Raw genomic sequence first — 13,958 nt, forward strand, 5'->3', positions numbered from 1 at the left:
GGGCCTAGTGAGCAGACTAATTGGCTAATGTTAACAACTGAATTTGGTATATCTGTCACCTGTTATGAACTAAGAAAAGTCTCCCATGTGGCTGCCTGGCAAGTAGTTGCCAAAGTTTTCATAGTTAAGAACAACAAATCTTTTACATTAATTATTGAGTAAACTGTTAGCCAAACAAATGAAACAAAGAGGAATGTGTATCTGCAAATAATCTATTTTCTGCAAATGATGATGCTTTATGCATAAGAGTCACCCTGTGTACACAAAATTAAAATCAACTTATTGACACGGATAAGGAGCAAATTAAATCACACAGTTTTAGCAATATTTAGAGAAGAAAAATTCTTTACCATTATCTCTGAGAAAACCAACAATGTTTCTCATGTTAACAATGAGGAGCACGTAAAGATCACCAAAATAGACCACAGGGAAGAGTGTGTGGCATGAACAGTAATTTGCATATTTTAATACAACTCTTTTGTGCCCTATTACTTTTATTAGCTGGACATATATTTTACAACAGGTCTGTAGAAGTTCATCTAAAAAACAAACAACTGGTATGAAATGTTGTCACAACTAACCACTGCCCCATTTCAGAATATAAGTTTGATGACTGGAAGCTGAATTTAAGTAAAAGTTCTAGCAGATTTCATGGTAACTTTCAAAATATTGCTTGCTCATTCTTGGGAATACTGAACACATTCACACAGTTTGGACTGTGCGTTCCCTTTAACTCCTTAGAGCGCACTGTCAAGACAATGAATAAACAGGCTGGTGTTTGTAGCTTACATATTTTATTTTCTCTACATATGGTCTGTATGCCTTGATCAGTAAACAAAGGCTGGAGTAGCTGGTGCAAGCTACTTTAGGATGTAATAAATATTTGTACATCTCCTGAAGAAAGTCTTTAGTGGTGAATCACTCCATCTGAAGTTCCTTGTGCATGATGAATGCATCCCTAACACAACGGAAAATACCTCACCCATTTACTTGTCTTTTCTATTGCTAGCACCGTTCAATCTTTCGACCAACATTGTTGTATGGGAGCAAAAGCTGGGTGGATTCAGGTTACCTTATCAATAAGGTTGAGGTTACGGATATGAAAGTAGCCAGGATGATTGCAGGTACTAGTAGATGGGAACAATGGCAGGAGGGTGTCCACAATGAGGAAATCAAAGAAAAACTGGGAATGAACTCTATAGATGTAGCAGTCAGGGCGAACAGGCTTAGATGGTGGGGTCATGTTACACACATGGGAGAAGCGAGATTACCCAAGAGACTCATGGGTTCAGCAGTAGAGGGTAGGAGGAGTCGGGGCAGACCAAGGAGAAGGTACCTGGATTCGGTTAAGAATGATTTTGAAGTAATAGGTTTAACATCAGAAGAGGCACCAATGTTAGCATCATGGAGGAATTTTATAAGGGGGCTATGCTCCAGACTGAAAGCTGAAAGGCATAATCAGTCTTAAAAGATGATGATGATGATGATGATGATGATTATTCTATTGCTAGCATTGTCCAACATTAGTGTATCAAAGTTATACATGAACTCCAAGATAGAATTGTAGGCCTTTAACACAAGATGACTGAGTGAAGATGGTTATGCTCCACCTTACTCTTTGCAGCTTAATATAGACTTTCTGCTGAAAGAAGTAATATCATGTTCAGTTATATTATACTTCCACTTTTAAACAGTTACTTAAATTGTTGCTTGCACTCACACAAATTCTCTCTTCCAAGCTCATTTTCCTCCTCAGGTTTGCGCTTTCTGCCCCCCCCCCCCCCCCTCCCCCTCCTTTCCCTACACAAAATAAGATAAGGTTGATTTCATAACTTTGAGACCATCTTAAAACTGTAGAGGCACAAAGGTTGCAGCCACAATACACTCAATTAAAAAGAAGACACTGGACCAATTACAGAAGTAAAACCACCATACAGTCAGCTTTTACATTATGACTTAATTTGACTAAAACAGAAAGGTGTATTTAGTTTTTAGAATATCCTTACTGTTAAGTTATTGAAAATATATAACCTATTACATCTGACAATTCACTTCCAAACACATCAAATAATCCCTTGCTATAGTGAATCAAGTGTCCAATGGATTATTTTTCTTTCTTTCTTTCTTTTCGTTGCACCTTTTTCTTTGATGTACCCATCTTTTCTTCTAGTTCAGTTATTGTTGATACCTGTTAAAATAATTATAGAGAATTTAATACAGATTAATACTATATCAGGTAACAAAAAGAGTACTGTGATTCCTTTATTGCATTTTGGAACACTAAATATTTATCAGCAGAATCATTGGTACTAACAAATCACTTATATGTTGTCTGAAGAGGGTAGCACATTTCTGTTCCTCTTAAACCTACAGTAGGTTTACACAATGTAAGCTCCTTAATAACACCAGTTATCAATCATAATATAACACAGACACCAAAACACACTCCACTGGCGAAGAATTATTAGTTACTGTTGGTGTTTTACTCAATATAATGAAATTAAATTTCACAGGTATGGACACAATTTGTCTAAAAGAGAGTGTTAAAGATTCCTTACACAGCTAATGAAAACAGCCACTGTTTTCTCTGTACAGTAAGCTACACAGGTGAAGACATTTATCTCCCTTGAGCACAAGTTCTGTTAATATAACAAACTTTAAAAAAAGAACAGTGAAGTCAAAAACTGATTATTTGCACTCTGTCCCAACAACTGCAGCAGTCACCAACCATACAAATTAATTCTATGAAGATGCTCTGTTGGCCATCAGATGTCACAGCAGACATTCTAATATTTGATCTTCCTTGTTGACCACCACCAACCATTTTATTAAAACCTTTCTCAAATTATTAGCACACTTCATTATGAGTGTGTAGAATACTGAATCAGACCCATATATTCTTAAAATTTTACTCCAAATTGCTATGCACTTTAACTGTTTTGTTCAAAAGTTTATTTCCTTATAATTCAGTCTTTAAACTCTTGATACAATGCACCTACTACCAACATCATAAGTGTGTGTCTAAGAAATCACACTCACTGGGCAATTCAGAACAAAAGGTGACAAGTCCCAACAGCAACTGTTTCGTGTAACTTTGAGGAGTACTTCACGGCATGAAGAGCACAGCGTGCAGCCAACTGCAGGTGGTAGCTCATGTCTGTACCAATGATGTATGTCACTCTGGATCAGAAGAGATACCCTCTGGTTACAAGCGGTTATCAGCAGTGGTAGAGACTACCAACCAGTCTTGCTTGTAAGATGAAAGTAGAGTTCACCATTTAGATTTTAGAGCATAGACAACAAGACCGACTGCAACCCTCTGGTACAGAACCGAGTGAAGGGTCTAAGTAAGAGGTTCAGATGGTTCTGCAAGGGTGTAAGCTGCAATTCCTCAACTTGCACCACAGGGTGACGGGGTTTCGGGTTCCGCCAAATAGGTCAGGAGTCCATAACACACAGGAGGTGCCTACATGGGTAGCGGGCACTATGTGGCATGGACTGGGTGGTTTTTTTTAGGTTAGAGGGTCTCGAGAAAGCACAGAAAGAGCTTCAGTCTCAAAGAATGCATGTCAAACACACACAGAGAAAATGCAGATCTGTGAACCATTGGTATAACAGTTGTAAATTGGCATAGCTGTGTTGGGAAGTACAAGAGCTTCAAGTGCCAATAGAAAAACACTGAAAGCTGACCAAGGCTGGAGATAAGTTCAGCCGAAATTTTAGCAATCTAGCAGCGTTCAGAAAGGAGAGGCTAAATACCGTTGGCAGTGATATGTTTGTTGCTGTTAGAAGTAGTTTACCTTGCAACTAAATTGAAGGAGATAGTTCTTGTGAGTCAGTATGGATAGTGGTCATTCTTCACAACTGGAATAAAATGACCCATCTCCAAGGTCAGATGATACAACTGCTGAAAGGTTCAAAGAAAACTTTAGTCTAACTTCAAATACGTATCCAACTCATACAATTATAGTTGACGAAGACTTATACTTACTCTCAATATTTTGGCAAAACTACACATTTGAATCCAGAGGCATGCATCAAATGTCATCAGAAATTGTGTTAAACGCATTCTCCATAAATTATTTTGAGCAATTAGCTCATGAGCCCACTCCAATAGTAAACAGTTGTGAAAAAAATACTATCTCCTAGCAACATATAATCCTGAGCTAATAACAAGCAACAAAATGGATACATAGATTAGTAAACACAGGATTGTTGTAGCAAGACTGAATTCCAAACTCCCAAATCCTCCAAAAATTAATGAAAAATATATCTATTCAAAAAAGAAGGTAAAAGTGCACTTCAAGCCTTCCTGTTAGACAATCTCCACTCATTCCAAATGAACAATGTACGTGCAGCCAGATACGGCAGAGCTGATCCCCCTTGGTACACGACAGAGGCTTGAAATTTAGTAGACATTTCAATATGATGGTTGGTTTGTGGGGTCGAAGAGACCAGACTGCAAAAGTCATCAGTCCCTTTTTTCACAAATATGAAACACCCACAAGGAAGAAAAACAAGCAACGGAGATGACAAGGAACGACACAGAACAAGAAAGACACAGACAAAGACAAGAAAAGAGGAATTAAAAGCACACAGAGTTTTACAGTGTTTGGCTGACCAAGGAAACAAAAAAAGGAAAAGCCAACCACCAAGAGATACACTAAAATCCCCAATCAGAAACCGTAGGCCAAAGGCCACACTCAACACACAAAAGAAACAAACTCTCAGATTGAGTGATAAAAGCCCCCTGCTCGAAGAAAACTCAAAACTAAGCCTGCCATTGCAGTGTCATCTGTTAAAAGTGCATGGAGCATATGAGGCAGTGCAACTGTCTGCCTGAGCGCAGCTAAAAGAGGACAGTCCAACAACATGTGGACCACTGTTAATGCCGATCCACAGCAACATAAAGGTGGGTTCTCGCGGCGCAATAAATGACCGTGCGTCAATCAGGTGTGGCCAATGCGTAGCCGGCAAAGAACAACATGAGTCCTTGCAAGAGGCTTGCATGGAGCAGTGCCACACACACCTGTACTCTCCTTGATGACCCGAAGTTTATTGGTGAAGGCAGGGTGCGCCATTCATCACCCCAGGTACCAAGGACTTTCTGCCACAAGACTGACAGGAGATCACATTCCAAAAGGCCAGTCTCAGGACCGGTTCACTGACTGCCTGTTTGGCCAGCCTGTCAATACGTTCATTACCCGGGATGCCAACATAACCCGGGGAACACACAAAAACGATGAAGTGGTCAAAATAGGCAAGTGTATGGATAGCCATCACCAGATGAGAGCGAGGAAAACACTGGTCGATAGCTCGTAAACCACTCAGGGAGTCACTACAGATGACGAAGGACTCACATAAACAGGAGCAGATATACTCTAGGACGCAAGAGACGGCTACCAGCTCTGCAGTGAAAACACTGCAGCCATCCAGCAACAAGCATTGTTTAAATCGATCCCCGAGAGTAAAAACATAACGAATTTAACCAGCAACGATCAAACTGTCAGTATACACTATAGCAGAGCTGTGAAACGCAACAAGTATTGAAAGAAAGCGTTGGCGGAGATCCTCAGGAGGGACTGACTCTTTCAGGCCTTGCGCCAAATCCGGCTGAAGGCCTGGGCGGGGAACACACCACGGGGGAATACATATATGGGCCCAGAAAAGAGGTGGGAGAGAGAAAAACTCAAACCCAGAGAGCAGAGACCGGACACAAACCGCAATTTTACACCCTGACCAGGGCTGCCGGTCTGGAAGATGGACGACCAAGTTGGAGGACAGGAGACAGTAATCTGGATGCCTGGGCAAGCCACAAACATGTGCAGCATAAGCGGCCAATAGTCGTTGGCGCAGGATCTGCAATGGACGGACACCAGCCTCCACAAGTAGGCTGTTTACAGGGTTTGTGCGGAAAGCTCCAGTTGTGAGTCAGATCCCGCAGTGAAGTATGGGGTCAAGTAACCGCAATGCGGAAGGCGTTGCCGAACCGTAAGCCAGGCTCCCATAATCGAGATGGGACTGATAGATGAGCTTGTCCAGAGTGTTTATTTCCATTATTCCCCGCTCCTTATGGAGAACAGGGCAGTCAGGCGAGCAGGGGGAGTGGTGCTTCCCACAACTGAAACAAGTGGGAGGAGGCACACATGGAGCACCTGTGTGCAGAGGACGACTGCAATCCCTGCTTGTGGTGCTGGAGGTACAGCGAGATGGTATGTGGCCAAACCGCCAGCACTTTAAGCACGGCATAGGAGGGGGGACGTATGGTTTCACGTCACAACAGTAAACCGTCACCTTGACGTTTTCATGTAACGAGTCACTCTCAGAAGCCAAGATGAAGGCACCGGTAGCAACCCTGTTGTCTTGGGGACCCCTATGCACGCGTCGGACGAAGTGGACACCCCAACACTCTAAGTTTGTGAGTAGCTCCTCACATTCGACTGCAAAAGGAGGTTGTGATGGAAAATAATACCCTGGACCATGTTCAGCCTTTCATGGGGCATAATCGAGACAAGGATGTCACCCAGCTGTCATAGGCTGCAGCTTGTCAACAGGCGATCAACGCCCGCGACTGGGCTGGGGAAGCCGTTTGGATCAAAATCGACCCGCTGCGCATTTTGGACAACGCCGCCACTTACCCAAACCTATCTTCAAGATGGTCGACAAAAAACTGGGCTTCATCAGTCCTGCTGCAAACTAGGTACTGACTGGTCGCCCTACGGTCACCCTAAGGTGTGGCCAGGGAGTGGAACGATCGGCAATCATAGGCTGCAGCATCAAAACCATTCCTTACATGCTCTGAGACAGCTGGGGCCAAGCGACCACCAGCTTGATTCAATTACCTGTTTCATTGCGGGTCATCCAGCCTGATACCACCCACTCTCACCAGGGGCTCTCCCCACGGGCACCACCCAGCCTCAGCAAGGGACCCCTGGCTGGATGGCCATTGCAGGGAGTCCTGGTGCCCCAGAAAGGTTGGGCACCTACTCTTTGGCATATGCGGGGGTCTCAGCTCTGGCATCGGGAGTGTAATCCTGTGTTGTCAGGACTGGCTACCACGCTGGATTTCAGGTGCCAAAATGGTCCAGAACTATCATGGGCATGAAGGATGGGACGGCACAGGAGACGAGAAGTATGCAATCCATAAGACGTTGGGTGCAAAGCCCGCTACACGACAATAAGTAGCATGCAAAATCTTGGTGCACAATAGACGCAGACCACCGAGTCAACCGCGGCATCCTGATGACGATGCACTCCGCTGGCAGACAAGGCCGGCTCGACACAGCGCATTGCACTAGGTCGCTGGGGAAGTGGCCTCAGCATTGCCGGACCCTGTGACACGGACCGAGGTGAATGAAGCACTGTAGTGGAAATGAATAAATCATTTGGAGTGCTCACGCCGAGCTTTAATACAGCACCTCCTGGCACCCATCCACTACATTTGGTGTCTATACGCCACATTTGGCATCTGATACAACAACAGTAGAGTCTGTACTGGCCAAAAATTGTTGCCAGAGCTTTGATAAATTGCAAGTAACTGTGTGTCACTGCTAGGAGAAGCAAAGAAAATAATTTCAAGAGGCTGTGTTTTATTCCCAAAGCCACTGTCTACAATACAGAAACTACTTACTAAGGAATATCACAGCCACAGAAAAGTAGGAGCACTTATATATTCAACATGCTTCTGGGTGGTGGCAGAACTGTTTTACGAAGGGTACTTCCCCGTATATCTTGTACCTAATGGAGCACATAGTGAATTATCACTCAAACTGAAATTTAAGTATACCTAGTAACATCAAGTACTTATTTAGAAGAGTGGTGAAATTTCTTTTGCTACGAGCATGATTAAGTTTGTGCACATAGTTCATACACAACTTGACAAAACAGAGGAATTAGTGTGTGGTGATCACTTTCACATGCTAAAAGCAGACAGACAGGTGGGGGTAATCAGCCAAACCAATGGGAACTTATTGGCCAAAGTAGTGCTCATGAACGCCACAGGATGTGAAACTTCTATGTTTACACCCTCAGCAACATCCAGTCTGCACACAATAGAAGTAAGAGAAACATTCTGTGGGCTTAATTGTCACCAATCAGACAAACGTATGACAAAAATAAGCAAAAGAAAACTGAAAAAGCTTACAGAGACATAGAACCAGCAGAAAGATTTCTAACAACAATAATCCACAATCATCTGAAACAACCACGGAAGAAGAACAGATAAGTTGAGGTCACCATGATTATTCCACCCTATTGTCTTTCTGTAATAACCAGAGCATCTGCAGCTTAAAATGTATCATATGCCTTTTGTGTGTCAATGCAATTTACAGAGATTATAAAACTGATTCACATTTTGTGAATCCAGATTGACATCAGCTGTTTGTGACAGATGAAAATTTCTGTCAGACTGGGACTCTAACGCAGATTTCCCACTTATTGGGAGCTGTTGCCTCAACCACTTCAGCTAGCCAAGCATGCCTCCAAGACCAATCCAAACTTCCATACATCATGGAGTTCACAATCCTTCCACTCTGACATTTCACGATTTCCGCACAGGGAGAGAGAAATAATTTATTGTAATTTTAGCCATAGCATTATTCATGGTTACAATTGTAGTATCACATATCGATACCATCTCACCGTTGGCCAATAGCAGTGATGGATCCAGTGGACCCAACGGTGCACTCCCATTGAGCCACAACTCTAGCAGCTCTGGACTATGAGTGCCCTCTGCTGCCACAATACACGACAGATGATAGCAGCGACACGGCCGCTCATGCTTCGAGCCACTTCAGTATAGGACACTATGCTAATGTCACACAGTCTAGGCTCCCACTGGCACTTTGAGCCTCTTTGCTATGACACCAGTGTTTGTGCCTCGTGCAGTGAGCCTCTTTGTTGTTGCTGTTTTAGTAGCTAGACTTATTTCTTGATGCATTACTTCTAAAGAGTCTTCATACATTTGGAAAAGTACAAGTTAAGCAATCTTCTGTTTGTTGTGCTAACTTGTTTGCTAATCAATTCTACTCTTGTCTAGCTTTTATGACAGCTGCCACACCTCTCTGTAGCTCGCTTCTCCTTACCACTGAGTACGAAGTCTTACACAACAAACCTGGCAACAAGTCATCATCCCTAATGTGGGGCTATCATCCTGCTGCTTCTTTCTGTTCTGTCATTTTTGATTGATTTTTTGCTGTTTTTTTTTTTTCGTCTTCTGGGTACCCAGGATTTGCCTTGCTTGTGCTCTTTATGTTCTACTTCCCGCAGTTGCTATTTTTGAATCCTTTTCTGCTGTCTGCTATTTCTACCTTCCGCTGTTTGTACTAGTGTGTTGCTTACTTATTATGGCTGCCAAGCCACTCTCACCTACTGTGTCACCTGCATATGATCTAAGTCAGTTTATTCAGTTTCCAAGTCAACAAATGGTGCAACTGCTTGAAATGATGAATTGCTGCATGATGGTGCAGATGACTTCATGCAAGACGCTGGGTCTCTTCAAATTTTTGAGATTGCCATTTGCCAGTGCTTCTGCAGCCACCACATTTCAGCAGTTTCTGAAGCAGCTCACTGCAAAAGTTCCTTTGTGATCAAATTATTTAGATGACACTGTCGTCTTAGGTCACACATTAGGTGTCTGAAGCTGGTCTCAAATGTAACGAAGACAAGTGTGTGTGTTTTCAGACAGAACATGAGCACTTAGGACATGTCAGTAATAGACAGGATGTTCACCCACTAAAATCACATTTGCTTGCTATCCGTGACCTTCCACCCCCATGCAATATGCAGGAGCTGCAGTCTGTATTAGGAAAGCCCACATACCGCACCTGATTTAATCCTACAGCCACTCACATTATGGCACCCTTGCATCACTTGTGCAGGAAAAATGTTCCTCTTCTTTGGTCTTAAGTGCAAGTCTCCTTGCCAGAAGCTGAAAGATGCTCTGCTTAGTGATCAATGTCTTGTTCATTTTGAGCCAGCTAAGCCTGTCATCTTGCCTGTGGGTGCTTTCTCTTATAGCCTCTGTACAGTTTTGTTGCATAAATTTGGTTCTGTTGACAGGCCGATGGCCTTTGCTTCGAAGTTGTTGAACAAACTCAATGTAGGTATTTACAAATTGGAAATGAGACTCATTCCATTGTCTACGGTGTCACTAAATTTCACAGCATTTATTTTATTTTACTTTTTTTTGGCAAAAGTTTTACTTGGCGACAGACCGTAAACTTCTACAATCACTGTTCGGCCCTGCTCAGTCAGCCCAAACTCACTCAGCATAGAAGCTACAACAATGGGCTCTTCTTTTGTCATATTATCAATATGAGACTGTATCATCCCATTTCTAAGCAAGCCAGTTCAGATGCTATTTCTTGCCTCCCTGTTGTTCCAGGTTCAACATTCGAACCGCACACGCGTGCACCTTCACTTGGCTGCCTCAATGTCATTGCCTGGCCTGCACACATGCCCTCAGTGCGGCCAAGCTACGCTGTCGTCTATGCGCCATCGCCACAGTTCGTCCCACATCATTTTCGAGGTGTCGGCTGTCACAGTGTCCCCAATGCATGGCTCATTGTCACCTGCTCCACATGTCACTAACAGTTGACATCGCAGCAGCCACAAGTTAAGTACAAATATTAGTTGCATTATGGATCTTGTATTGCTAGAAATCAGCCACGGTCAATCAGTTTACACTATTCTTCTACTCACTCAATGAGAAAATCATTGACAGAATGGAATCAATATTTGACGATCTAAAGTTTTAAATGAGTGATAGTATTAAGTCTGAAGTTGGGGATTTAAAAGCCAAACTTTTTGATAAAATAGATGAAGTAATAAAGGTGAATAATTCTTGCGAGAAAACTGGAGAAGGTAATCTGGAGGAGGATAAATCAGACAGTGAGAAGGTTGAAGTCATAATGGGGATGCAGAATTTGAAATTAGTGAAAAAACAGAAGTCTGAAGAATTAGGTAACACTGAGGACAATGTAACTGAATTAGTAACAGTATTGAGGGTGGTGTTAAAGTTACAAAAAGTTGTTCAGAAATGGAAGAGGTAGGAGATTGAAGATGGGAATAGGGGTCCATGTGTATGTGTAATGGAGAGAGAGAGATTGGGATGGAAACAGATACTGGTTTAATGGAGAAAACTGATGACAAACCAAGAGAGAAATATCTGACTAGAAGGAATATATGCCATGTTTGTCGTAGTGAGAAAAGTAGTGTACATTGTGTGTTACTTCAAAATTGTAGGCCAGATGCTAGCGCTGTGCCTGATACTAAAGTTATTGATGGTAATCCAGCAGATTGTGGTGGTGGTCTTTGAGTTCTACAAATTTACCAGTACAAATGGGTGTACTATTTGGGGAATGTTGTGCTAATATTGAATGAATGTATGAAATGGTAAATAATTATTGTGCTGGAAGTGTTATTACTTTGTTTAACAGTAATTTTGGGTGTTTGTTACAGTAAGAGAGAGAGAGAGAGAGAGAGAGAGAGAGAGAGAGAGTGTGGGTGTGTGGGCACGCGTGCGTGTGCGTGTGCGTGTGCAAGAATGACAATAATTTTATTTGTATGAGGAATTATATGAGGGCATATGAAGGAAGCTTTTGTGTGGAAATATATTCTTCCTTAGTACAGTAAGGAAAGTTGCACCCAAAGTTGAGGCAGGTGTGTGTGTGTGTGTGTGTGTGTGTGTGTGTGGAGGGGGGGCGGGGGTGCTGATTGTGAGCTGGGCAGAATTCAAAAAGGTGTCTTAGTAAAGAAAAATATGTGTAATTTGAAAAAAGTGATGATTATGATTACAAATTATATCTAATGAACTGGTACCAAGGGTGTTCACTGGGTAAAACAGCATACAATTTGCCTATTTAAATAAAATGTTTATAGATTGTGAAGTCTGTAGCTGCAGTTTGATTCTGCGACTGATTCATAAGGAATTTGCATTTATATGGAATTTGCCTGTGCACTCTGTTCTTGCTACAAGATCTCTCACTTGTGAACTGATGCAGTGGATGCATGGTAACCAGGGAGGCTTTCAGTAGCTTGATCACTGGGAAGCTGTCTGGTTACAGTTCCAGGCACTTGTTGATTTGGGTCATTTGTTTGACATTTGTCAGGATGTGGCTTGGCTGACGCGTAGTGCAATACACTGTTAGCTGTAGCTCAATGCAAGAGAGGCTGTCAACTGATGCACAGACGGAGCTGGAACTCAAGAAGTATGGTTGGTTGGTTGGTTGGTAGCGAAGGGACCAAACAGCAAGGTCATCAGTCCCATGATCTAGGATGGCAGAAATCAAGGGAGGAACAACACTAACAGTACAGTCCAGTCAAGGGGAAGGGCTAACACACAAACAAAGAGGAGAAAGGGATGTCAGGGAAGCAGGAAGAGGAAAGAACAAAAAGGGGTGGGTGGAAACATGGAGAGTACAGGTGCCCCATAAACACTACACATTTTGGAGCACCAGCACTGCCATCAAACCATCCTGACACCCATACATTACCATACCATTATCACAATACAATGGGGATGCCACCACGGGAAGAAGACCCAAGAAAAGGGGAAACAAAACAGAACAGACCACACAAAATGTAGGAAAAAGGCAGGGAGAACATGGCCAGTGTAGAGGTAAGGTCAAGGCCTCCATAACCAATGCCTGTGCTCAGTGAGGCAATCAAATTCCAGAGGAAACTTCAAGAACTTACACCTGGGAGGACAAACCACTTACACATATGAGTACAGACATAACCTTGCCAGGGTAGTCAGCAAACACCTGAGAGAAAAAAGGTGGAAGAGCATATTTAGCATGAAGGGCCAAAAGGTGGGGGCAGTCCAGTGAAAGATGGATCACTCTGAGCGGAACCCTGCAATTACAAAAAAATGGCGGAGGGGGTCATTGTGGAGTAAAAACCCATGGGTCAACCTAGTACGGCCAATACAAAGATGACATAGGATAGTAGATTCCTGTTGGGAGAAGAAGACTGAAGAACACCACATGATGGGAGTCTCCTCGATGGCTCTAAGTTTTCTAGAACGGGGAGGGAGGGTGGGGTGGGGTGGGTGGTAGCCTTCCAAGAGTCAGCCCACAGCAAAAAAGGCTTTTATGTAAAGCCGCAAATCTGCCCTCAGAAGGGTAATGGAGAATGGGGGTTAAGGGGCTCTGCTGCCGCCGTCCGCCACCCCCCCCCCCCCCCCCCCAGCCAGACGATCAGCAAAGTCATTACCCAGGATACCTAAATGGCCAGCAACCCGAAGGAAGTCGACTGAACATGCATCATTACCAAGACCAGCGACAAGGTCATGAATGGCACAGACCAAGGGCTGGTGGGAAAAACCCCGAGTGATAGCCTGAAGGCTGCTCATTGAGTCCTTACATAACACAACTTGGGCGAGGGAGGACCTTTTAATAAAGCAAAGGGCCCAATAGAGGACCATCAATTGCGCAGTAAACACTCTACGTGTCACATGCAAGAGATGATGTTCTGTGCCTACAAAAGATGTGAAGGTATATCCCACATTATCAACTGGTTTAGAGACACTGGTCTAAAAAACAATGGCATCCTGAAACTCCTAAGAACAGGCAGAGCAAACAATGGAATATCATTCGACTGATGGAGGCTTTCAGATCCCAGAAGAGATCCATCCGAACCCATGACCGAGGAACTAACTGTGGGAGAGAATGTGGGGAAGAGGACAAAAAGAGGAGATGGAAGTCTGGAATAGGAAACCAAGAGCGTGGATCACCGATTTGGATGGGGAGGGATTTCATCGTCAACTGAAGACTATTAATGGGGCTATGCAAAAAGCACCGGTGGCTAAACAGATCCACAATGGTGAACCAGTCCAAGAGGAGCAGTGTGGACGGGGCAGCTGATCCATAAACTTTATGACCATAGCCCAGATGAGACAGAACTAATGCCAGATAAAGGCAGAGGAGGTTCGAATGATCCACACTCCAAGACTTGTG

At 43.3% G+C, this 13,958-nt stretch overlaps 1 protein-coding gene across 1 annotated transcript in view; it reads right to left on the reverse strand.

The window, feature by feature from the left end:
• Positions 1-1,868: 1,868 nt before the first annotated feature.
• The window catches only part of LOC126469875 (centromere protein S-like), a 68,409-nt gene continuing 56,319 nt past the window's right edge, over positions 1,869-13,958 (reverse strand). The window contains exon 4 of the mRNA XM_050097198.1: positions 1,869-2,188. Coding sequence (XP_049953155.1) covers positions 2,105-2,188 — 84 coding nt within the window. The 3' untranslated portion in view covers positions 1,869-2,104. The remainder of the gene's footprint in view (positions 2,189-13,958) is intronic.

Source organism: Schistocerca serialis, chromosome 3, assembly GCF_023864345.2.
Source record: "Schistocerca serialis cubense isolate TAMUIC-IGC-003099 chromosome 3, iqSchSeri2.2, whole genome shotgun sequence".
Taxonomy (NCBI): domain Eukaryota; kingdom Metazoa; phylum Arthropoda; class Insecta; order Orthoptera; family Acrididae; genus Schistocerca; species Schistocerca serialis.